Raw genomic sequence first — 26,007 nt, 5'->3', positions numbered from 1 at the left:
CATTCAGGACCATCACAACAGATCATCTGGTCCTCGCTTTTTGATTCGGCACAGGTTTTACACCAAATTTAAATTATTGGTATAGCGCTTTTAACAATTCACATAGTCTCAAAGCAGCTTTACAGAAGTATAGAAATATGTATATGAATGTCTTCTTAATATTAAGATGAAGAAAAAACAAGAATACAAATAAATAAATTAATTAAAAATTAAAATACCATACATCTATCCCTATCCCTAATGAGCAAGCCGGATCGGCAACAAAAAACTCCCTGAGATGATATGAGGAAGAGACCTTGAGAGGAACCAGACTCAAAAAGGAACCCATCCTCATTTGGGTGACACTGGACAGTAAATAATACCCTTTATACAACAGTTTATAATAGTGCAACCGAGAGCTCCTGAGGAACTAATGGGTCAGCGCAAACTCTGACTTCACTATTTAACCAACACTAATTCCTTCCTGTTAAAGTATTCAAATGATTGCTGATAAAGACCAGACCATACAGCTAACTGACACAACATGCCCAGATGCCCTTCCTGATACAGCCCTCTTATTTACCCAGGCTTAGGACCAGCACTGAGATTTAACTCTTCAAAAATGTCATGATGTCATGGCTCTTCCAATATATAATTTCATATAATGTGGGACATATTTCAATATACATAACAATATATTAAATAGTATAATAATATGTATTTATTCAATATATATATATATATTGTTATATAATATTTCATGATATATTACTATGAAAATTTCACAATATATGGAGACGCATGAAATATATCGTCACGTAATATATTGAGAAATATATTTTTGTTGCGTAAAAAGCCCTTAAAAGAACTGAATGGCTCAGTATGGCTCTACACTCAGTCTATTGCAGAGTAGGTACAGTAATGCCCTAGAGTGGTCATCTGGTTTCTCTCACCATACTGTGCTCTATACACCATAGAATTTGCTAAATTCTGCTCTGGATCCATCAGACATCAGTAACTACAGACCGGTATCACTTCTCTCGTTTCTTTCAAAAATTCTCGAACGCATTGTCTATAATCAACTGTCTGTCTATCTCTCACAGAACAACCTCCAAGACCCCAACCAGTCTGGCTTTAAAGCAGCTCATTCCACAGAGACAGCCCTTTTGGATGTCTCTGAGAAACTACATGCTGCTAGATCAGACAAACTGTCATCCGTCCTTATCCTCCTTGACCTTTCAGCAGCGTTTGATACGGTCAACCACAAGATTCTCTTGTCCACCCTCAGGAGTCTTGGGATTTGTGGATCAGCTTGGGAATGGTTTGCTTCCTACCTTGAAGGACGCTCATATCAGGTAACATGTAGGGGAGTGACATCTGCTCCACGCAGACTCTCCACTGGCGTCCCACATGGCTCAGTACTTGGTCCTCTTCTTTTCTCCCTGTATACTCTTGGTGAAGTTATTTCCTCACATGGGTTCTCTTACCACTGCTATGCTGATGATACAAGTTATCTTCTCTTTCCCACCCTCAGATACCACAGCTTCTGACCGGATCTCAGCATGTCTGGCAAAAATTTCATCATGGATGACTGCTCATCAGTTAAAGCTCAATCCTAGCAAAACTGAACTGCTGTTCATCCCAGGTGATTCATCCCCAGGTCATGATCTTGCTATATCCTTGCACAACGATCTGATCTCCCCTTCAGCCACAGCTCGCAACCTTGGGGTAACCATGGACAATCAACTGTCTTTTTCCTCTCATGTTGCTAATGTGACACGCTCATGTCGGTTTCTTCTCTACAACATTAGAAGGATTCGGCCATTTCTGTCCACACAGGCTGCTCAGGTACTTGTTCAGTCTCTTGTCATTTCTAGACTGCATTAATGCAATGCACTGCTGGCAGGTCTACCTATGAACGCAATCCGTCCTCTGCAAATGATCCAAAATGCAGCTGCACGGCTTGTTTTCAACCTGCCAAAGTTCAGGTTGAAAAGCCAAAAATGGACCAGCTCCCTCTTACCTCAAAGCCCTCATCACTCCTCGCACTGCACCCCGCACCCTCCGATCTACCAGCACTGCTCAACTGGTTCCACCATCTCTCAGGGTAAGAGGCAAGTATACTACAAGACTCTTCTCTGTACTGGCACCAAGGTGGTGGAATGAACTTCCCCTAGAGGTCCGGACAGCTGAGTCACTGGCTATTTTCAAGCGGTGGTTGAAGACCTACTTATTCAGGAAACACTTCAACTAGCACTTCTTTCCTTGTCTTTTGCATTTTTAAAAAAAAACAAGAAAACACCTTTGACACTTTTTCATTGTAACTCTGAACAAATGTTTTAAACTCATGGTATCTTAAGTATGTAACTTAGTGATCCAGCATTAATGTATTCAATGTTAGAGATTTAAGCACTTATGTACAGTACGTCGCTCTGGATAAGGGCGTCTGCCAAATGCTGTAAATGTAAATGTAAATTAACCAGACTGAACAAGCATACAGTTGGGTTTCCTTGTATGTCTGAGTTGAATTTGTATATTCTCTGGTAATTTTTTATTAAATATTACTACTTCTTACATGGGAAAATCATTTAGCTTTCACCTGCCATATGACTATTAGTGTAGGCTAAAATTAGGTTTAAACCTAAAACCTATGATGCACTGTTGTGATCCACCCTGGCCTCACATACCTGAACTATTTGGTGTATACTTTAGCTAACATGATGGCCAGTGAACAGGTTGATCTGGCTGCCCACACTTGTATCACAAACTACTATTGGTTTCACCGTATTAAACTTTATTTTCTGGTGTTCATGGTACCACAATTAGAGCTGTAACTGTATTTACAACAGATATCTGCTAAGCTCAGGGTCCAACATAGGACACGGTCAGTGAGTGTATACCTATAGTACTTGATAGACAGACATTATTTTACCATCACAAACGTTTATGTATTAAATAATCATGCATGCTCTTAATCATGACATTTTTAAAGAGTTAAATCTCAGTGCTATATATTTACAGTGCATATATATATATACTCACCGGCCACTTTATTAGGTACACCTGTCCAACTGCTCGTTAACGCAAATTGGACAATAGAAGATTGGAAAAATGTTGCCTGGTCTGATGAGTCTCGATTTCTGCTGTGACATTCGGATGGTAGGGTCAGAATTTGGCATCAACAACATGAAAGCATGGATCCATCCTGCCTTGTATCAACGGTTCAGGCTGGTGGTGGTGGTGTAATTGTGTGGGGGATATTTTCTTGGCACACTTTGGGCCCATTAGTACCAATTGAGCATTGTGTCAACGCCACAGCCTACCTGAGTATTGTTGCTGACCATGTCCATCCCTTTATGACCACAGTGTACCCATCTTTTGATGGCTACTTCCAGCAGGATAATGCGCCATGTCATAAAGCGCGAATCATCTCAGACTGGTTTCTTGGACATGACAATGAGTTCACTGTACTCAAATGGCCTCCACAGTCACCAGATCTCAATCCAATAGAGCACCTTTGGGATGTGGTGGAACGGGAGATTTGCATCATTAATGTGCAGCCGACAAATCTGCAGCAACTGCGTGATGCAATCATGTCAGTATGGACCAAAACCTCTGAGCATTACTGTACCTACTCTGCAAAAGACTGAGCGTGTAGAGCCATACTGAGCAACAGAACAGTTATGTACAGTGAAGGAGTCTACAGAAAGCCAATGAGGAGACACAGCTAGTTGGGTTCCATAAAAGCTAATGAAATGATAGGAGATGAGGAGATTATGAAGACCCAACACCAGCTTTTGAGCAAAGGATCCCTGTAGCTCCAACTGTAGTCACAAAAAAAGCCATTCAGTTCTTTTAAGGTTATTTTTAAGTGTCAAGTAAAAAACTGTCACAAAAGTGACATGTGGAACTGGTACTGTAATTGATCCATAGTTTAGAAGTAATCCTTCAATATTGATACAAATCTGGGATTGTGAGCCCCTTCATGAACTGACCCAGAACTGGTCCTGGGTGCAGACTCAAGTGTTTGGCTAGTGTGAACATGCCCCAGAATGTGTTTCCTATAAGTCTTACCTTATGGGGGAAAAAACAGACAGATTAAAAGAGAGCTGAAACCTGTGTTTGTTTTTGTTGCTGATTGATCACTAGATCTTAGTTCATTTTGGGCAAATGTTACATAATGTTTTTATTGGAAATAAATTTTGCTTACTAATCAGAACGTTCCCTAACTGCCCTAGACTAATGACCCCACAAATATTTTATATCAAGTATATTAAAATACTAGGTTTACAAGAAACCAAAGCATACAGTGTTATCTTTATTGCTGTTAAAATGAACAGACTATGAGTAATCAAAAAAATATATATTTTAACACAATTAAACAAAATTAAATTTTAGAAAAAAAAAACATACATTTCATACACAATAACGTTCAATGTGAAAACACAGCTAATTATTGCCTGTTAATAAGTAACACCCAGAGCCGATCGGCCCTATACGCTCACTACGCAAGTTGCGTAGGGCCCCGCAAATTACGCTAGGCCCCGCCTCCCCTGCCGCATTTTACAGCGCGTGTTAATGTTTACTGTGTAGATGACAATATGAAGCGGAGCTATCCATCTGGCCATGAAAAGAGAAAAAAGAAACAAAATGAGAGTGAAATGCGAGAACAGCAATCAGGTAAACTTGTGTTCTCTTCAAGTTTGATGTCAGCAAGAGCAAATAACAGTAAAGTTAAGTTGATGTGATTCTGTCTCTAGTCTCTATCTGACTAGCTAAATTATCTGTGCAATGCTGTGTGAATGTGTGGCAAATGGTTTACATATCTCACAGGTCAGGTAGGAGGGCCCCTTAGCAGAATTTTGCTTAGGGCCCCAGGGAGGTCAGGATCGGCTCTGATAAGACCTCACTGACATTGACTTTCCGCTATCGTTTAAACATTCTTATAAATATGATCAGTTATATAATTTCACTTGATGGGCACTTACCTTAGCACACATTTGATGGTAGCAGAACAAACAAATCAGAGCGATACTGTTTATAGGAAATGTAAAAGCATGTGATTGTCTAATTGCGTCTAATTGTCTAATAATCTGGTACATTGTTCAAACCTGAGAAAAGGTGAAAAAAAATCATTATTCAAATCAGAAAAACAGTATGTAACAGGAAAAATTTATTGTTTGAGCTCAGCAGCTCAAAACCTATAAGATAAACCTATAAACAAAATATGTGTTTAGTTAAAGCTAAGCTATATACATATATACATATACATATCACATAGAGTTTCATATTTATATAGTTTCTATATAGTTTATACTTTTTATTTATCTACCTCCTTTTGGTTTTATTTTTATCCTTGCTTCCATTTCTTTTTATGCTTGAATACCGGACAGACGTAAAAAGCTTTTCATTGCATGTCGAACTCTGTATGTATGTGTATATGACAAATAAAATTTGATTTGATAACATTCAGTATTTAAACAAATTCAGGAACTCAAACATTATTTTTAAGTATTGTTAAAACTTTATTAACATACTATAATAATACAGTCTTTTGGTCACTCTCATTTTTAATGTACACACAAACAGTTAATTCAGTCAAGTAAAAGATTTATCATATCTCATACAGTTACATGAACATCCCTTTCTCTGTCACTTACATGTTATAATAATGGCATGGGATATTTGCTCTTATATGTTGCTACTTTATTTCTGTGATGGACTGGTATCCCATGCGGGGTAAATTCTCCCACCTCGCACCCAGTATTGCTGGAATTGGCTTCAGAACCACCATAACCCTGAGCAGGACAGATTGGTTAATCAAGACGATTAAATATTTGTTGCTGTTTGCCAGTTTATATATATCTCTTCTCAATCCCCCTCTGATGATCGCTCTTTTCTCATGAGCGTTGCTTCATCTGGACCACCACTTATACAACATCACGTCCTTGAGCTACGCTCGTCTTCCTCTTTCTCCAGCTGGTAGGCAGGTTTATACCGAGTTACACCCCTGCTGTCCATTACTTGGAGAGAAAGGTTCCTGAAGGTGTTATCCATGCTGCCCAATGACGTGTAGCTACAGTACACACAAACAAAGTACAGTAAAGAGTCTGACGTCAAACAGAACGAATCAAAAGCCGCATCCTGAATAAATGAATAAACATTTGGAGTAAATGGATATTGTGTGTGCAGTTTGTGTGGTAAATGAAGACTCACCCTTTGTCATAGAGAATGCAGTAAGGCACATAAAGGGTTCTCAGGAACAACCAGATGTCATGATATGTCCAATCCTAATGACGAGCAGAGAGAACAATCACAGACAAGCGTTCAATACTAAATCATTATATAATTTCATTAAAATGCAAAAGTGAAATGTTAACTCTTTACTGACTCAAAATATCTAATATATCTCTGTAATATGGCATTGTTTGTTTATTTAACAATACATCAATCTGTTATTGGTAGACAGTGCAGGAAGTGTATAAAATCTCCTTTGTTGCTCCGGCAAACAAACTAAGCACAGCTTCTACTGGCTTCTATGGCAGATGGTACACTATTGGTACAGATTAACACTCAATGCACAACAGTCTTTAATATATCATTTTTGCTTTTTGCCTTGTAAGACACAGGCAATCATTAAAAGGGTAATGAACATGAATGACACATCAAACTTAAACACAACAGCACCAGTCATTCACAGAGAGCTCAAAGCTCAATAGCGTAAAGCCTAATAATCAGTAGCCTAATTGTTATACATAACAATTTTACCCAACTTGAATAGCTTGTTATGGTATCTTTATATGTGAAAAATACTATAAATAAGTTCCAACTATAAAGTTGCATTTATACGTCTGTTTAACTAGCTAGTCAATACCCTTTTCAGTGAAGCTCTTATATATGACGAGAGACAGAGAATTATACAGGAGACCAGAGCACCAGATGAACACACTGATGTAGATAAAAACCTCAATAAGTGACACGTGCCTCCGTTATGTTAAAAACTATGTATGTCAGTTCATTTTTGCCAAACAAGCGAGAAATTAAAGCACAAACCCCAACACATTTTAAAGACTGCTCGACTCTATGAAATCTGAATCTGCCTTTGTATAACTCCATCTGCTAAATATGAATAATCATAATTACTGTCAAAAAATAAATGTAAAAACGAACCTCTTCCCAAACCAAAACACAACAAGAGCAAGAAACCTCTCCAGGCAAAGCTTTTAAATCAGATAGATATACAAGTCTGCAGTTTCATGTACTGTACATAAGCAGTATTGAACAACGCAATGGCTTTTGAAAGCCTATTCATCACCACACCCTCTACTGCCACCTGTGTTAGTTTTGCGTGTTAAGGTGATTTACATATACTACTGTCTGTATGGTTTCTATGGTTGTTCTGAGGCCTTACAAAGTTTACATAAGATTTAATTACAACAACATTAGTTTGATGAGGTCAAATCAAATGAAACTTCCCACATTTATTGGGTGAAAAAACCCAGTCTAGAGAATCAGCAAGTACACGTTCATTAATCTACATTTACATTATTTAGCAGACGCCCTTATCCAGAGCGACTTACATTTTATCTCAGTTTTTATACAACTGAGCAATTGAGGGTTAAGGGCCTTGCTCAGGGGCCCAGCAGTGGCAGCTTGGTGGATGTAGGAATCGAACTCGCAACCTTCCGATTGGTAGCCCAACACCTTAACCACTAGGCTACCACATCCCTACATCCCTAATCTAATCAACTGCTTGCAAAGATTTGCACTACATGAATGCTATAAGGACAAAAGGTCTTTATATTAATTCCTATATCGATTCAATACACAATATGTTTAGTATGTTATTTATAATTAAAGACAAACTGCACTTTATTTCTGAATAATTTCCTTTAAAACTTTAAAGCTGCAATACTCTTATTAGCCACACGGAGGAGCATTTGGACAGCCACAATTTGACATCTCCCCCAAAATTAGTGCACTGCTTTAGAAAATATTGACAGTGATAAAAAATATAATTGTTCATATTCGCCAAATGTGTGTAGTATTTAATTAGAGGAATTTAATGTACAAGATGTCCATAAATGATCTTTACAATTTTTATACCAGGTTTAAAATTTATGAAAACAACCGACACTGAATGAAATTTAGACAACCCAAGACCTCCACTTTTAGTTAAAAATGAATTGAAGTTGACAAAAAAACTGCCATGTTAACTGTAATGTCTATGTCAGTAATGTTGGACACATGAGCTCTGATGTATTACCAAATGCATCCCATCCCCATCCACACCACATTCTGTAGAGGGGTCTGTGAGAGTGTCCTGACCAGCTGTTTCACTGTCTGTTATGGGTCCGACTGTGTATCAGATAATGACTGGGATCTCTATTGCAAAAAAAATCCCCTCCCACTCCTCCCATTAACTGTTCATGTCTATGCCACCTGGCAGAATATCTCAAAGCGTCCAAACCTTTGTCTCAGAATTTAATTATTAGACCTTAACTGACTCAGGATTGTCAGTAGTAATCATCAGCTGAGAACACTTTTAAAAGTTAATAAATTCTGAGCAAACGTTGTGTTAACGCTCAACAACCATGGACTCCTCTAAGCAGCTGGCTCTGAGGCATGATCTTAAGGAAAGATAGAAAATCTTCAAATGACAGCAAGGATTTGCAGACAGCTTTAAATGAAACAGTTGTTCTACTGTGCATGACATGCGCAAACATGCGAGATCTGCGAGATCTGCATGGAAGAGTCATCAGAATGAAACCTTACCAGCAACCTCCTTACATATTCAATTCAATTCAGTTTTATTTGTATAGTGTTTTAAACAAAGGACATGGTCTTAAAGTAACTTTATATAAATAAAATGTTTATGTAAATTTGCTTGAATTTATCCCTGTTTATCCCTAATGAGAAGAGTAAGGCAACGGTGGCAAAAACAAAACTCTGGTGTGAGGAAGAACCCTTGCAGTATCCAGAATCAAAAGGGAACCCGTCCTCATTGGGGTGACACCAGAGAGTGTGATTATAAATTATTATAAAAACACTGGATGGTGTGAGGGGGCACGGTGGCTTAGTGGTTAGCACGTTCGCCTCACACCTCCAGGGTTGGGGGTTCGATTCCCGCCTCCACCTTGTGTGTGTGGAGTTTGCATGTTCTCCCCGTGCCTCGGGGGTTCCCTCCGGGTACTCCGGTTTCCTCCCCCGGTCCAAAGACATGCATGGTAGGTTGATTGGCATCTCTGGAAAATTGTCCGTAGTGTGTGATTGCGTGTGTGAATGAGAATGTGTGTGTGTGTGCCCTGTAATGGGTTGGCACTCCGTCCAGGGTGTATCCTGCCTTGATGCCCGATACAGGCTCCCCGTGACCCGAGGTAGTTCGGATAAGCGGTAGAAAATGAGTGAGTAAACACCAGAAGGTCTGATCAGAAATAATGTAATTTCTACAGTCATGGCCAAAAGTGTTGGCACCCTTGAAATCTTTCCAGAAAATGAAGTATTTCTCACAGAAAAGTATTGCAATTACACGTTTTGCTATACACATGCTTATTTCCTTTAAGTGTTTTGAAACAACACAAAAAAAAACTGAGGAAAACGCAAATTTGACAATTTCACACAAAACTCCAAAAATGGGCCGGACAAAATTATTGGCACCCTTAACTTAATATTTGGTTACACACACTTTGAAAAAAATAAATGAAATCAATCGCTTCCTATAACCATCAATAAGCTTCTTCCACCTCTCACCCAGAATTTTGGACAACTCTTCCTTTGCAAACTGCTCCAGGTCTCTGATATTGGAAGGGCACCATTTCCCAACAGCAGTTTTAAGTTCTCTCCACAGGTATTCAATGGGATTTAGATCTGGACCCATTGCTGGTTACTTCAGAACTCTCCAGCACTTTGTTGCCATCCATTTTTGGGTGCTTTTTGAAGTATGTTTGGGGTCATTGTCCTGTTGGAAGACGCATGATTTCAGACAAAAAAAAAAATCAGCTTTCTGACACTGCTTTACCAAAAATCTCTATCTTGGTCTCATCTGTACAAAAGACGTTTTCCCAGAAGGACTTTGGCTTACTCATGTACATTTTGGCAAAGTGAAGTCTTGCTTTTTTATGTCTCTGTGTCAGCAGTGGGGTCCTCCTGGTCTCCTGCCACAGCGTTTCATTTCATTCAAATGTCGACAGATAGTTTGCGCTGACACTGATGCACCCTGAGCCTGCAGGACAGCTTGCATTTCTTTGGAACTTGTTTGGGGCTGCTTATTCACCATCCGGACTGTCCTGCATTGCAACCTTTCATCAATTTTTCTCTTCCGTCCACGTCCAGGGAGATTAGCTACAGTGCCATGGGTTGCAAACTTCTTGATCATGTTGCACACTGTGGACAAAGGAACATCTAGATCTCTGGAGATGGACTTGTAACCTTGAGATTGTTGATATTTTTCCACAGTTTTGGTTCTCAAGTCCTCAGACAGTTCTCTTCTCCACTTTCTCTTCTCCATGCTTAGTGTGGCACACACAGACACACAATGCAAAGACTGAGTCAACTTCTCTCCTTTTTATCTGCTTTCAGGTGTGATTTTTATATTGCCCACACCTGTTACTTGCCCCAGGTGAGTTTAAAGGAGCATCACATGCTTGAAACAAATTTATTTATCCACAATTTTGAAAGAGTGCCAATAATTTTGTCTGGCCCATTTTTGGAGTTTTATGTGAAATTATGTGAAATTTGCTTTTTCCTCTGTTTTTTTTGTGTTGTTTCAATACACACAAAGGAAATAAACATGTGTATAGCAAAACGTGTGTAATTGCAGTACTTTTCTGTGAGAAATACAACACTTTTGGCTATGACTGTATATACATATTTATAACCAAAATGATGTAACCAATGGGGGGCACGGTGGCTTAGTGGTTAGCACGTTCGCCTCACACCTCCAGGGTTGGGGGTTCGATTCCCACCTCCACCTTGTGTGTGTGGAGTTTGCATATTCTCCCCGTGCCTCGGGGGTTTCCTCCGGGTACTCTGGTTTCCTCCCCCGGTCCAAAGACATGCATGGTAGGTTGATTGGCATCTCTGGAAAAGTGTCCCTAGTGTGTGATTGTGTGAGTGAATGAGAGTGTGTGTGTGCCCTGTGATGGGTTGGCACTCCGTCCAGGGTGTATCCTGCCTTGATGCCCGATGACGCCTGAGATAGGCACAGGCTCCCCGTGACCCGAGGTAGTTCGGATAAGCGGTAGAAGATGAATGAATGAATGATGTAACCATATCTCAATGTCTAAAGTATATATAAAAATATAGCACACAGATGTGTATTTTTGGAAACACAACCACCAGACATGTTTGAAATAAAAGAAAAAGAGGAGTGGCATTTCATGAAAAGAACTCCTTGCCAATTGTTATGCATGACGGAGACTCTGTTGTGCTCTGGAGTAGTGACATAGGAGCTGTGGCATGGGTAGTTCGTATCAGCAAATGTGGAAGCAAATATAAAACAGTGAATGAAGAAACTGAAAGAGAAATTTGGAATGGCCCACGAAATTCTCTGACTGAACATTATGGAGATCTGCGGGTAGACCTTGAAGATGGAGTGCATGCACCCATCCTTTTGCACACAACACAGCAGTGACCTCTGGCACTGGATCAGCAGATGATCTGTTTTAAATCAGCAGATGATCTAATTAGATTTTGAAATGGATTCAAACAGTCAAGGTCACAGCAAAGTCACATGTCTCCAGTAGCTTTTTCTTCATAAGCATCCTTCCAATTTAAGGGATATTTTGCATACAGATGAATAAGTCTGTTCGACTTTGTTACAATAGTTTGCTGCAGATGTTTGTGTCTTTCACCTGTATAATTTCATTTTGATGCGTATTGCACATTTACTGTTAATCCAATAAACCTCATTTCACTACTGAAATATTACTGTGTCCTTCAGTTATTTGATAGATCAAAATGAAATTGCTGATCCAAACACCCAAATATTTATAAATGAAAATCATGGAAATTGTCAGGGGTTCCTAAACTTTTGCATACGACTGTATTTGGTGAGTTGTGTGCAAACGTTTGCATGCAACCTTATGCCATTGTCATATTACTCTCAAATGTCATAATACCCTTACTGGCATTACCGGTCATACTGGTACACAACACAACACAACAGAACAGAACACAACACTAGATTTCTTACACACAGAGATTTGAGTGCTGATGGAATGTGGTGATAAGGCTTCAGTTACTGTTTTGGTGATTAGAAGAATAGAATAGAAGCCTTTATTTTGTCACATATACATTAGGAGGTTGAGGTCAGAGCACATGGTCAGCCATGATACAGCGCCACTGGAGCAGAGAGGACTAAGGGCCTTGATCAAGGGCCCAACAGTGGCGGTGCTGGGGCTTGAACCCTGATACTAGAAAAACAACAACCCAGAGCCACCACTGAACCACAATGTATGTTCAGAACGGTTGTGTTGTATTTACTATGGTATTGTGTGTATTTATTTACCCTTAGACTAGATTAAGAAATTCACAATAAAGCTGACTAAAGATTATTAAAGGCTTTAGGATTTTAAAATGAACTGGAACGCATATGATCCCAAATGGGGCAGTGGTGGCTCAACTGGTTAAGGCTCTGGGTTGTTGATTGGAGGATCGGGGGTTCAAGGCCCAGCACAGCCAAGCTGCCACTGCTGGGCCCTTGAGAAAGAGCCCCTGCACTCTGTCCCCAACCTCCTCCTGTGCTGTAATGTATATGTGGTGATAATAAAGGCGTCTATGCCCCGTTCTATAGAATTCAAACTTGAACTAGATTCTATATGTCTTTCTACATGTGTACCGCTTGCTTGTACAGACAGATAAAATCTTATTAAGAAGCCAGAATGGAGAGTTTGTACACTTTCAATGCTGCCTGCATGCGTGCATGTTTTGTTTTTACCAGTAATGGGTTGACTCTCATGTAGGGAGGCCAGTCTGGGTCTGTGGGGCAGAGAGCAGTGAGAGTGTGTGAGTAAGGATCAGTGCGCCTGGTGCCCATGAGAACAGCACGGAGCTCAGGTCTCTTCTCCTGCACTTCAATTAGAGCCTGCCGAATGTTGCCCTCCACAGCGAACAGGTCCAGATCATATCTGCAAAACACACACACACACACACACACACACACATCACTTGTGTATTCTCACATAATGCAGGTAACTTCATTAATTAAGACAACTTACAGTACAAGCAGCGGCCTACTTTGTGCATTTGCTGCCACACATCGAGTACATTCTCTATTTACCTTAATGATCTACTTTAATATTATGCCACTGAACTTATTAATCCTGAAGGAAATTCTTCTGCTTCAAGAGAAATAAATCTACATGTAACTTAATCCAATTACATTGCACATGATATGGTATTAACGTACATACTGTATTGTAAATGATGTAAATTGAGACGCACAGCGCCTGCCTGAGTTGCTCCGTGTTTTCAATACTCTAATCTGTGGCTGTGTTCCTACTAAGTTCTTCTTCTTCTTTTTATAATCGTCATCATAATAAATCAGTTCTAAAGAATTTACCTTTTAATGGTATCCTGCAGAAATCTCTCCATCTCTGGGAACGGGGAGACGATTCGGATGTACAGGGCTTTCACCTTGTCTTTACTGTCTGGATAGCGACTGAGGAAGAGGAAGGTGGTTTAATAGCTTAAACAAACATAGTACGTTGTGTGCTTCATGGTGAAAACCTCCATTGTGTTCTGATTTCCAAGTGTAAATGTGAGACATTAGCGCATGTATTTTAGACACATGAAACTAAAGTATTTTTAGACCAGTTCTGTGCAATACAGCTTTCATTTCTCATATTTAACAAAAGATCGAAAATGTCTGATTATTTAGTCCCGAAACACACCAATTCCGTGTCGGCTAACCGAGTTACCGTGCATAAATGTTATCAGCTGTGCTTCAAGAGAAAGCAACGTCATTGAGCAGGTGCTGAATACCGAAGTTACTTTTACCAGCTTGTGAAAGAAAGTTTTTGACCAATGCTTTAACTGGAATGGAAGGAAGTGAGAGTTTGAAGTATGTGAACAGAAACTGGATGGGTTTTTTATTAGAAACAAAACTGCTTACTAATGCCTGTTCAACAAAATCTAGACGGTGAGAAATCTAGGAAAAGCTGCTGGTTCGGAGTTTACGCAGGTTATGAATTTCCTGCTGTGCCTCTTTGAACTGAGGCTTGAGTGGACCTTAGTTCTCACTGGATATCATGAATACTTGTAAACTACTACATCCTTGCTGGATATGAATGAATAAATAGTCAACTGTATTAAAGAGTGTTTACTGACTGACAGAAAGAGGCATAAAACTGCTCTAGTCTCTCTCTTCTTACCGTTTAAGAGCGGCGTAGAAAAGATGCAGCAGCACCGTGCAGTCTTTGCCTCCATTGAAGCCGATGCAGATCTCGTTCAGTCGGTAAAGAGCCAGTGCCTTCTCGATGGTCCTCAGAGCTGCAGCTACTTTCTCTCCCAATGGTGAACCTGTGAAAGATTTCTTTATATCAGAGCGGACCCGGAAAGAGTGGACCCAGAAAGAGCAGACCCAGAAAGAGCGGACCGTGAGCTTGATTCAGTGTCCTGAGTGGCGTCATACACACAGTAACACATTGACACGGAATTTGTGTGAAATTTTGATTTTTGCTTTTTCAAAACTGCTTCCAAAGCACAACAAGATTTGATGATCTTGTTCAGAGAGAGATGGTTCTCTCGGGACAGACTTTCAATCAACTTATCAACACTGAAATGCTTAGGTGTGTACAGGAACTAGGGTTGCAAAATTCCCGGAATTTTCAAGGCTGGAAACTTTCCTTGGGAATTAACAGGAATATATGGGAATTAACAGGAATATATGGGAATTAACAGGAATATATGGGAATTAGGCCATCCTTAAAAATATTTTGGTTTGCAGTAACAGTAAAAAAAAAAATATTCTATATTTTTTTTTTTCAAGTTTCAATGTAAAAAAAAAAAAGTACAATTTTGGTGATTACGTAGGTATGAATTTAAACAAATTAGCATATCGTGACATCACTGACTGGGTCTTCATCCCGTGCCTTCGGGCGCATCATTGCAAACCTCAGTTTGATGCTGGGCACAGTTTTCCCAGAACTTCGTGCCAAGTTAAAGCGGTGTCGAGCTGTTTTATTAATTTTTTAGATGTATTATGGTGCCCGAACCCGTATGACTTTGAACGGTGACCGCGAACATTTGGTTTACTGCAGCCATCATTACCAAGCGCGAACACGTTGACTCTGACAGTGAATGAGACGAAGCGAACGCACAGGCCATAGTGTGACATCCGTTAACCAACAGTGTAAACATAGATGACGTCACGGGTTTTTATTTAAAAGAAAGAACGTAGCTTTCGTTTGTTCATACAATTGTTATTATTAATGGGAAAATTTCACATTCATAAAATGAAGTGGTCTGACTCCAAACCAAATTTGTTTTGCTTTATAAATGATTTCAAACTTTATTGTTCTGTTTTGGGTAATTGTCGAAGCAAAAAGGCAATTCGAGCTTATAATGTTGTAAGCAGATATGATGTATAGGGTAGCACCCTTTTCCTTTTGTTTGTTATAATTTTGCTCTTGTCCTCTGGTATTGTTATTTCTTTTATTTTAGTTGCTGTGTATTTGTACTTTAAAGAATATATCTCATTGTATTATTGGTTTATGGCATTAATAAAAAAAACAAAAAAAAAAACGTAGCCTTCGTTTGTATGTAGGCCTAGGCAATTTATATATTTACAATACTTACTAAAATATAATTAATATTATTTTATTGCTTTTGTATTAGTTGTTTGAAGAGTAAAAAAAAAAAAAGGGCGGTCTTAACGCAAATTTACAACCGGCAAGTTGGTCGGACTTAAAGCAAAAAAGGTCGGTCCTAAATTGACAGGGTCGGTAAGGGTTACAGCAAACAAGAACATTTTTAAGGATGGCCTTAACTGGGAATTTTAAAAAAAAAAATGCAGAGTTGCCTATAACAAGGACCTTAAATGTAGCTCAAAAAATCTTGCAGCATAATTTTGTTTAAAACAACAAGATTTAATGCAATTTAAGTTGAATTTGTACCCTGCTTTCCTCGGTCACTTGCACACTGCACACTGCTTACTGGAGGGCCATTGCATGTACAATGGCCCCCTGCATGTACTTGCATTCTTTCATAACATGCACAGTAACACTTTATTTTATGGTCATTTAACTAGCTGCTTATTAGCATGAATCTTAATAGAATATTTGCTATTTATTAGTACTTATTAAGCACATATTAATGCCTTATTCTGCATTACCTTATTCTACATTCTTAATTGTACCCAATACCTAAACTTAATAACTACCTTAATAACTCTTAATAAGCAGTAAATTAGGAGTGTTATGACCAAACAAAATGTTTATTTATGTTTGTATATGATATAGTTTATATAATTTCCCTATATTTCCAAATAATTCCCATAAATTTCCTTATATTCATAAATTTCTGTAAATTTCAATAAATTCGCGTAAAGTTTCCAATTTGGAATATTTACAAAATTACCCAGATTAAGCTCCCGTGTAAAGTTTCCGGAAATTTACTGGAGACTTTCCGCCCCTTTGCAACCCTAACAGGAACACATCAAGAAGAAACACACTGACAATGCATCTGCACACACACACGCTTCAAACTCCTCGATCGACAACGCAGTGTGTGCATTGTTTTGCGATCCAGATATGGGTGCAGAACTTCACTTTTGTCCTGATGCTTTCCCATAAACGAATCCATTAAAAAAAAAATAGAAAGAATATAGTAAGTTTTCGATTCCTGTCAAATTAGTCCAAAAAACACATCTGGGTCAAATCAGACACAAACACTTTGCAGGAAAAATAACACTATTGCCAAAATCATTTGCAATCCTAATCATGTGCATAACAATATCACACACATCCACATGGTATCACGCCACTCAGGAGACTGACTCATATTTTAAGCCTTATTTTTGAATATCTCAACAAATAGTTTAATGAAACGTTTGTCGCACTAAAAGGCTTTTTTTTAATGCGAAATTGAACCTATTTCCGCAAACAGATTGCACATTTGCAGACATTGTTACAAGTCTTAAGTTATATAAAGTTTTATTTGTGCTTATGAAGCGGTGAGTCAATATGAGTGCATTTCAACCTGATCCAAACACAGACCATTACTGAACCTGAAAAACACTGAAGAAAGCCCAGACCAATCTGTTGTGCATTATTTATCAGTTATTCCAGTCTAATAATTCCCATTACAACACTTGCTGGTTTTTTTTATCCGAATGCATGCTAAAACCAAGGAAACCCTGATCAATTATTACGCTGCACCCTTTTACAGTTTTGTGCTCTTCTTCTAACATGACCTTTTTTTTGTGTTATTTCACTAACATAGTTTTCCTATAATTACCATTCAAGGCGAGTGAGTAGACCTCATGGGAAGCAACGGCTATAGGATCGCTGACCGGCCGCACCACACTCCCTTTAGGCAGCTCCTCCTCCAGCCGGGCCTGTGCCTTCTCCACGCTGTTGGCACTATCTGAGTCCAGCACCAGCCTCACGCGGTAGTAGTTACTCAGCCAGTCGGGATACGAGCCGAGCGATATACTTTTTCCCCATTCAGACTGCAGCCTCGTCAGGACGGGCGCAATTTCTGTTTCATCGGCATCCACAAACACCTCACGCGTGTGAAAAGCATTTCCCGGGCTGGCAAACAGGTGCCCCAGGCCATTAAAGGCACGTTCCAGAAGTGTAGGGATGCCAGGGAACATGTAGACGTTGCGTACACTGACCAGCGGGAAACGCAGAGGCTCGCCAGTCTGAGGGTCGCGGCCGTAGTTCAGCTTCGCAGAAGAAGGCACCGTGGCAAGTTTCATGGGGGCACTGGTAGAATCGACTTTGCCGAAGAACTGCTCGATGAGGCGTGTGAGCTCCGGGTGCGCTTGCAGACTCTCGCCGAACGCCAGAGCAACGGCTTCAAAGGTCACGTCGTCGTGAGTGGGTCCAATGCCACCTGCCGTTATCAGGTGCGTTACCGCAGGTGAGAGTGCGGCCACTTCCTTAGCGATGACCTCCTGCACATCGGGCACCACTGAAATGTGCTGCACGCTGACTCCCAGCTTGCGTAGGCCACGACACAAGAAGGCGCTGTTTGTGTCCGCCGTGTGACCCTTACGCACACACAAAAAAAAATTTTAAAAAAGGGATAAAAAAATTCATCCCTGATAAAAATATTTTTTGCTCATTTAAACTTTTTAACTCTGGCCATTTTGTCATCTGTATGTGTTACTAATGTGCATTATGTACAAACAAAAATTCCAAGACATATGTAAATATCAATATCTGCATTATTCACAACTAGGTACTAAAAAAAAAATCACTTCACTTCTGTGAGGCTAAAATGGAGCGCTTCCATACAAGCTCTGTACAACATCAGAGTTTTGCCAACCCTTACCATCACTGGTGCACCTCAGTGTCTCACCTTGAGGATCTCATCACCGATTATGACAATGGCGGCCGTGGCCACTTCTCCGTTCTCAGTGCTGCCGTTTTGGGCCATAGTGCAGAGGTGAGCTCCCACACGACGAATCCTCTCCACAGCTCTGCTCAGCCGAGGTAAAGCCTGGAGCATTCAGCCGGGGTGAAGACTACAGGAAAGACCAAATCCAGAGAGACTTTGTGGGAGGGTTACCATCATCACAATAAAAATCAGGTAACAGTCGATACTTTTGGACTTGATCTTAAGACGTTCTAAACTCAAATGGCACTACAGATGGCAAAATAAAAGCCATGGCAACTTGAATTATTGATACTGAATACAGTGAATAATAATGATTGCTAAAGGATAATAATGCTCAAGGATAATGCTTCATCCCCACATACAGTGGCAAAGCGTCCAGAGATCTTTTATTTTTAATGAGAGCTGGCAACTTAAAGCCAAAGGGCAACCGTTATAACTAGATGTGGGTGTGTCCAGCAAGGTAACAGAGCTGAGAAAACTTTATGTAAATACAAAACGACTCTGTACAGCAATTCGATGAACGTCAAAAGTAGATTCCACTTGATCTGTGAAAAAGATTACACACTGATTTTCCTTTGTCCCGTATAGGATGCAGATATAAACCGGTACATTTTATATACAAACGCCAAATCTTTCCAGAATGTTTCATTTTAGTGGAAAGAAAAACTTGTTGATTTGTTGTTAAGTGAAATGTCACCCACTAAGAACCACTATTACTATGACAACAACTACTGGGAACACCTACTTTAGACTTCATTACACAGCAATTGGCGGCTTGCGACGAAAAAAACAGTGTGTGTGAACATGGCAGCTGGTGGCGAGAGTGGATTACTGAACATCCCTACTGGACACAGGCTCAGGGGCCCAAAGAGTCAGACATCACCAAAGCCTGAGACTCTGCCTAAAGTCGCTCTTATTAACTGCAAAGGGTAAAGTCTCTGTGAAAAAATGAAGTATTAGTGATGTAGTAGCCTAGTGGTTAAGGCGTTGGACTTCTGATCGGAAAGTCATGAGTTTAAATCCCAGGTCCACTAAGCTGTCACTGCTGGGCCCCTGAGCAAGGCCCATAACACTCAATTATATAAACTGAAATAAAAATGTAAGTCACTCTGGATAAGTGTGTCTCCTAAATGCCAGAAATGTAAACGTAAGTAAAAAACCACTTATTCACGAGAAAGAAACCATCACTACGGATTGTTCTGATTCTCCGTCTGTAAACACTTCTGCCCAGATGCCCCATACCCAGGGGCAATTTTCCTCCTACATCATCTCTGCTTGGTGGCTCTGAGATTTGAACTCTTGACCTTCTAACCACTGACCCAGAGTCTTAATCCCTAAACCACAACATCCCTCTTCACACGTGATCCATGTCTCATCATTATACAGGGAACTGAAGCTCTTCTATTCATACGAGTTAAGATCATATGGTTTAACAAAAATGAATTGAATTAGGAATCATTTATTAATAGCTTTATGACCCCCTTACCTTCTTAGCAGGTGATAAATATTGACTGGGAGTGAATCAGTCCAGGAAGTTACCTTGACAACAGCATCTTTATCTTCTACATAAACATGTATTCATGTCAGAGGGCAAACTTACTGCAAGCGGTCATGTGTTTACAACACAGCAAGACGTCTAAGAGTGAAAAAGATCAACGTAGAAAAATAAATAACAACGTAGAACAAATAAATAAGCGTTTAAATAACGTCTTAATTCGTTTCATTGAACATAAACCCTTGTCTTCTGCTTCATTTCAGCCTAAACAGAACGACCGTGTCGTGTAAGGAAACTTGAGATCTTCTCAAAGCCAATAGAACTCAGCCACTTGCAGGACATGACGTAGAAACGGCTGGAACGACCAATGAATTTGAAGTAAGGCGGGATTTACTAACCAACCCGGAAGTCTTGTAACTTCAAGCATGCATGCGTGCATGTTTTTTTTTTCTCTCCACACCCGTATTCGACTAATCCCACCTGTTATTAGGTTTGTTTGTTTGTGTGGGCTCGCGCACTCAGCGTCTGTCATCTAATTTTCATAAGTGACATTTAGTTTGCTCCTGTTTTAATGCTGGTGTTTTTTTGTTATTATTTATTATTTACTTTGCATCGTTATTATTGAACTGTTTAACTGTCTTTGAAATTCTTGTATAAAATGCTTTTTTGGACACACCTATCTGAGACAATGTTGAAAACAAACTCATTTCATTCACTCATGAGCTGCAAGCTTTAAAGTGGTTTGGGATGTGGTGAAACTGGAGCCTAACTCAGGATCACTGTGTGTAGAATGGGAGGCAGGTCCATCAAACACACACAGACACACACACACACACACACACACACACACATACTGTATACACACTCTCTCTCACACACACACACATTCTCACTCACATACACACTCACACACACACTCTCATACATACACACTCACTCACACACACACATTATAGTTCATCTGTGATTTGCAATTCATAAGAGTGCACTCAGAAATATCCAGAGTGACAGACAGCTGTATTAGTTCCACTTCAGGTTTGGCTGGAGCATTAATTCTCAATTCTAGTGATGCATTCTATATCCTACTTAAACAAATAATTACTTTAGTAATTACTTCAATTGGTGATTAATACGTTTAATAAGTAAAACTAGAAAAAATATGTTGACCTTATGTTGATCTTCAGTACTGTTTTTTGAACAACAAATTTCTTTTTCAATTTCCTCTCAGAGGAATCCTTGGGGCTTAGCTTAAGCTCCATTCCAATACTTTTTACACTATATACTTTTTATCATCAGGAATAGAATTTGTGCTAATATCATATAGGTGTACATAGCCTGTACATGATTATGATTTAGTTCAAATAATGATAGCGATTGAGACCTGCATTCTGACCAACTGTGTCACAGTCTGGTATGGGAACTGCACACCCACTTGCCTTCTGGTCAGTGAGTGTGCAGTCAGCACTGAGAACGTGAAGTGGTCACGGCCGCCATTGTCATAATTTGTGATGAGATCCTCAAGGTGAGACACTGAGGTGCAATAGTGATGGTAAGGGTTGGCAAAACTCTGATGTTGTACAGAGCTTGTATGGAAGTGCTACATTTTAGCCTCACATCCTTCATCAGGGGCTGAAAGGCTAAATATTTTCTAATCAAATATTACACATATTAACCAGATTAGTACAATCATATTTATTTACTGGAGCCATTGGGAAATTTTTGTAGCTGAACCTTCCAGAGAACCAGTTACTCTGTGTTAAAAAGTACCTTCAAACATTCTTCATCACATTTAAAGCATTTTTTCTGCATCTTACTCAAATACCAGTTAGATTCACTCAACCATTATACAGCTTTAGAGGAGAATATGAACACTTGTATAAGAAACAGATTAGTGTAACTGTCATTTTGTTCTCTGAAGTGCATCACAGGAACTTTACTTCCAGCCGTTGAGGATGTCCAAAGGAAACACCGTCTGCGTCCAAATTGCAGCATTCTTAAAGACTCCTCTCACCCTGCTCATAGACCTGGTAGGCGCTTCGGACAGAAAACAGTAGACTGAGGAACAGCCTTTTCCCTAGGGCTGTCTCCTTACTGAACTCTGCCGTCCGGTGACACCCCCACACAGCACGCTGCCGCCCCCAAACCCTGTATATTATGTCAATAGCACCTGTATATTTGCCTATATAATATATAACTCCTTGTATATCATGTCTATATCACCCAACCTGTATATATTATCCATAGCATATTTCTGTATATATCCTGTTCATACTGTAAATACTGTACTCGTATTGTAAATACTGTACATCTTGTTTGCTTGCAATGCTTATTGCACATCTGGTTAGATGCCAAACTGCGTTTCATTGCCTTGTACTTGTATATGTGTGTAATAAAGTTAAATATAATCTAAAAAATAATAATGTTAATATGATGTTAATATGATGTCAATTAAAATCTATACAAACAAGCACATTATATGTATGTATAAATACATTATTGTGCAGAGACATTACTGGGAAATATTAGAAGTGGTTATGCAGAGGAGGATCTTACAAAAGACTGGGTATATTTTTAGAAACCAAATTGGGCCCAAGGAGACTGTACCTTCATAGGACCTAGACTTGTGTCAGACACTCCTGGACCTGAGCAGCTAAATAACCTGAAATATCTTCTTAGAAAGAAGTACGTTTTTTTTATAAAAAGGTCATGAATTAAACATAACAGGATGAGATAAAGTAAGAAAATAACCCACACTTTGAACCGGTGTGATTTTGGCCGACACAAAGCAGGCTGACTTGGTGTAAGTGTCTAATTGCAGTAACTGTCCAAATGATGTGTTTGTTTAGTTGCTCAATGTTCCATTTCAGTCTAAGAAAACAAACCACCAGAGTGAGGACTGGCAGTAAACTGGGCCCCGGCTTGGAACAATGGCTGTTTCCTATAATCTTTGGCCTCCTTCCTCCTTTATGATACCCCAGATCAAGTATGTGCTCCAGGACATACAATATTCTATATATGAGTATGTAAACCTGCTATAAACCTGTCTAAAGTAAGATGGATTATTTCTAAAAAAAGAATTTCTCCTTGCCATAAAAACATAAGCAACTTCGGATTTAAAATATTTTCATTACGCTAAGTTGATCATACAATTCCCCCCTCCCCCTCTTTAATAGTCATACATACATTCCAGTTGGAAGCAAACATGCCTACCTTCTGTGTTGTGTTTATTCTTTAACATTCGGAACTGGCTCTCACTTCTTGTGTTTCTGAATGTGCTGAAATTAAACATTTTAAAATTTCTGAATTGATGTGCTGTTTATTTTAATGTGTGTGTGTTTGTTTGTGTGTGTGTGTGTGTGTGTGTGTGTGTGTGTGTGTGTGTGTGTTTTGCACTTACAGACCAGATTAGACCCTGTCTCAAAGACTTGGCTCCTTAAACCTAAAATTGTATATCATATGATGAATAGTGATAAATAACAGACAAATAGTCATTTGTCAAAAGAATTGATTGGGAGCCGTCGGGAGACTGTCATGCCTTCTTTTGAACCAATGTTGTGTCAGTCAGCTGTATGGACTGGTCTTTATTAGCAATCAGGTTTGTGCTGAACTCAGAGTTTGCGCTGACCCCATTAGTTCCTCAGGAGCTCTCGGTTGCACTATTATAAACTGTCGCAGAAAGGACATTATTTACATTTACACTATTTACTGTAGAGTGTCACCCAAATGAGGATGGGTTCCCTTCTGAGTCTGGTTCCTCTCAAGGCTTCTATCATCTCAGGGAGTTTTTCCTTGCCGCCATCACCTCCGGCTTGCTCGTTAGGGTTAGGGATAGATATATATAGTATTTTAATTTTTAAATGAATGTTTATTAATTGTATTAATTGTAACATTAATGAATGTTAATTGTATGCATTCATTTTATTATTTTTCTTAGCATTTTATATATATATATATATGTGCATATATATGTATATATATATGTGTGTGTGTGTGTGTGTGTGTGTGTATATATATATCTCCCTGTTTCTATACTTCTGTAAAGCTGCTATGAGATAATGGGAATTGTTAAAAGAGCTAAACAAATAAATTAAATTGAATTGAAAAGGAATATGGTGCTGTAGAATTTTTTGCTCAAAAGATTTACAAAAACATTAGCACAAATTTCTCCATTCTCCCCTATTATTATGGTACAAAGGTAATTGTTTGCATCAAATTTTAAAGTGTAGATGCTGAGGTAAAACACGTGATCATAGCACAGGACAAACGGGCTCTTTTCCCCGGTTGAGTAAAAAACAAGTGAAGGCCACGCACGCTCGGCCGGGCCAGGTGCAGGCGCTCGCGCATCACGCCAAACCGCATGACGCAGTGTTTCATTCGCGGAAGTTGATTCTTTCTGCTCTTCTTTCAGGGTGGCGAGTTTAGAAGGCGAGGAAAAGGACGAGTGATTCGGAAAAGAGGTTTTCATGCACTTCTGTCATTGTGTGAACAAAGTGGGAAAAAGCGGGGGCGTTTTTTTTTTATTCGCAACCGGACTGCAACTAAGTTTTCAATGTAACACTGCAGGAAGTTGAGGTTAAAAAAAAAGAAAAGTAGGAGTGCGGGTAAGTTTCTGTGCTTTCTGACCATATTATCCAGTCAGGAGCTTTTAATCACATCGAACTGTATCTACAAAGTGGTATAAAGTTTTTTAACAAGTTTCTAAATGTCAACTTTATGCCCTTATGACTCGGACGCATCCAAAATGGGATCCTTATTCCCTATGCGTGTGTCCTACATGAGTCGTGAGTTATATGACTCTCAGCCCATATGACGTGCACTATTATGTTCAATAGGGAGCCATTTGGAATCGACTCCTCCGTTCTCACGTTCATTTACTACAAACACTGCTGGAGAGATTTTTTGTTCAGTGTCTAGTGAACTAGACGTGTAGTACGTGTCCCGTTGACACGTACGAACACAATAATGTCTGTTTGAAGGATGTTATTTGTTATTTTCTTTGGTTATTTGTGTAAATATCAGGTCTGAACGCTAAGAAATAGCTACTACGAGTGAACGTGTTTCGACGTTTGAGAGTAAAAAGAAGACATACAGACCAGAAAGTGCTGAAAAGTGTGTTAAAAAAAAACAACAATCTCAGGAATGGTATATTGTAGAGAAATTAATATTTCTGTCGTCCACTTTATAGTGAGCACAATAGATATCCAGGAAACTGTGTAGGCCTGTGTGCAAAAAAAAAAATGTAAAAAATAAATAAATTATGCATATAAAAAATAAATTAAAAGCAAGTTCCTGTCAAAGAAATGATAAAAGTATTATTTACCTACATATTAGCAACAAAAGGTGTTATTATGGGTAAATACATACAAATCAACTTGCAGGTTTATTGCTTATTTTTGATTTCTAATTCATTACTAACTGAAAATACAGTTAGTATTTAAAATAAGAAGGTTAATCAGTGAACGTTTTCATCTTTTAGATGTTGTCCCTCGACTGTGAGACTCGTACACAACTTTTTACAAAAGATGAAAACATTCACCGATTCGTTCAACCACAAGACACATTAAGAGCCATGGAGGGTGTAGGGGGGTGTAAACTTTTAAACAGGATCATCATGGTATTATTTTTGTCTTCTGGGAAATGTCTCCTGTCGCTTCTGAAAGGCTGAAGTTGAATAAACACATTGATAATTTACACAAATGGTCCGGTTCAAAGTTTAACGTAGTGTGTTACCTTCTTATTTTTCCATCTATATTTTCAGTTAGTAATGAATTAGAAATCAGAAACAAGCAAAAAACTTGCAGATGGACTCGTATGTATTTACCCGTAATAAAAATTTCAGAAGATATGTGGGAAGTTTAACTGATCATGACAGACAAAGGGAGAATGAAGCCTATGTAAACTTGTCCATTTGTGTAAATTCAGTTAGTTCATCTGACTATAGTCTGTTATGTGTCCGCTATAAAACA

The 26,007-nt window shown here is 39.2% G+C and overlaps 2 protein-coding genes across 4 annotated transcripts in view; one reads left to right on the top strand and one right to left on the bottom strand.

The window, feature by feature from the left end:
- Positions 1 to 5,509: 5,509 nt before the first annotated feature.
- On the bottom strand, positions 5,510 to 20,355 carry flad1 (flavin adenine dinucleotide synthetase 1). 2 transcript variants are annotated; one of them, XM_060870777.1, is made up of 8 exons: positions 20,033 to 20,355; positions 18,508 to 18,673; positions 17,437 to 18,196; positions 14,352 to 14,499; positions 13,541 to 13,639; positions 12,917 to 13,106; positions 6,196 to 6,269; positions 5,510 to 6,055 (listed from the first exon to the last, which is right to left on the bottom strand). In XM_060870777.1, the coding sequence occupies exons 2-8, from the start codon at positions 18,655 to 18,657 to the stop codon at positions 5,920 to 5,922; spliced, it is 1,557 nt and encodes a 518-aa protein (XP_060726760.1). In that variant the 5' UTR covers positions 18,658 to 18,673; positions 20,033 to 20,355; the 3' UTR covers positions 5,510 to 5,919. The 2 variants fall into 2 exon arrangements, with proteins under 2 accessions (XP_060726760.1, XP_060726762.1); XM_060870779.1 differs by lacking the exon at positions 20,033 to 20,355 and having other exon boundaries at positions 18,481 to 18,619.
- A 4,008-nt stretch (positions 20,356 to 24,363) lies between these two features.
- Positions 24,364 to 26,007, top strand: part of shc1 (SHC (Src homology 2 domain containing) transforming protein 1) — a 37,958-nt gene continuing 36,314 nt past the window's right edge. The window contains exon 1 of one of the 2 annotated variants that reach the window (XM_060870773.1): positions 24,364 to 24,642. The gene's annotated coding sequence lies outside the window, so the exon portion shown is untranslated. The remainder of the gene's footprint in view (positions 24,643 to 26,007) is intronic. The other variant, XM_060870775.1, reaches the window with a different exon arrangement.

Source organism: Tachysurus vachellii, chromosome 5 (assembly GCF_030014155.1).
Source record: "Tachysurus vachellii isolate PV-2020 chromosome 5, HZAU_Pvac_v1, whole genome shotgun sequence".
NCBI lineage: Eukaryota > Metazoa > Chordata > Actinopteri > Siluriformes > Bagridae > Tachysurus > Tachysurus vachellii.
This window is presented reverse-complemented; position numbering and strand designations above follow the sequence as displayed.

Coding starts and splice junctions, on each gene's coding strand:
- flad1 (XM_060870777.1), bottom strand. CDS start 18,657: ATGCTCCAGGCTTTACCTCGGCTGAGCAGAGCTGTGGAGAGGATTCGT. Junction 13,640..14,351: donor TTCTACGCCGCTCTTAAACG/GTAAGAAGAGAG, acceptor CCTCTTCCTCAG/TCGCTATCCAGACAGTAAAG. Junction 13,107..13,540: donor CTGCAGGATACCATTAAAAG/GTAAATTCTTTA, acceptor TGTGTTTTGCAG/ATATGATCTGGACCTGTTCG.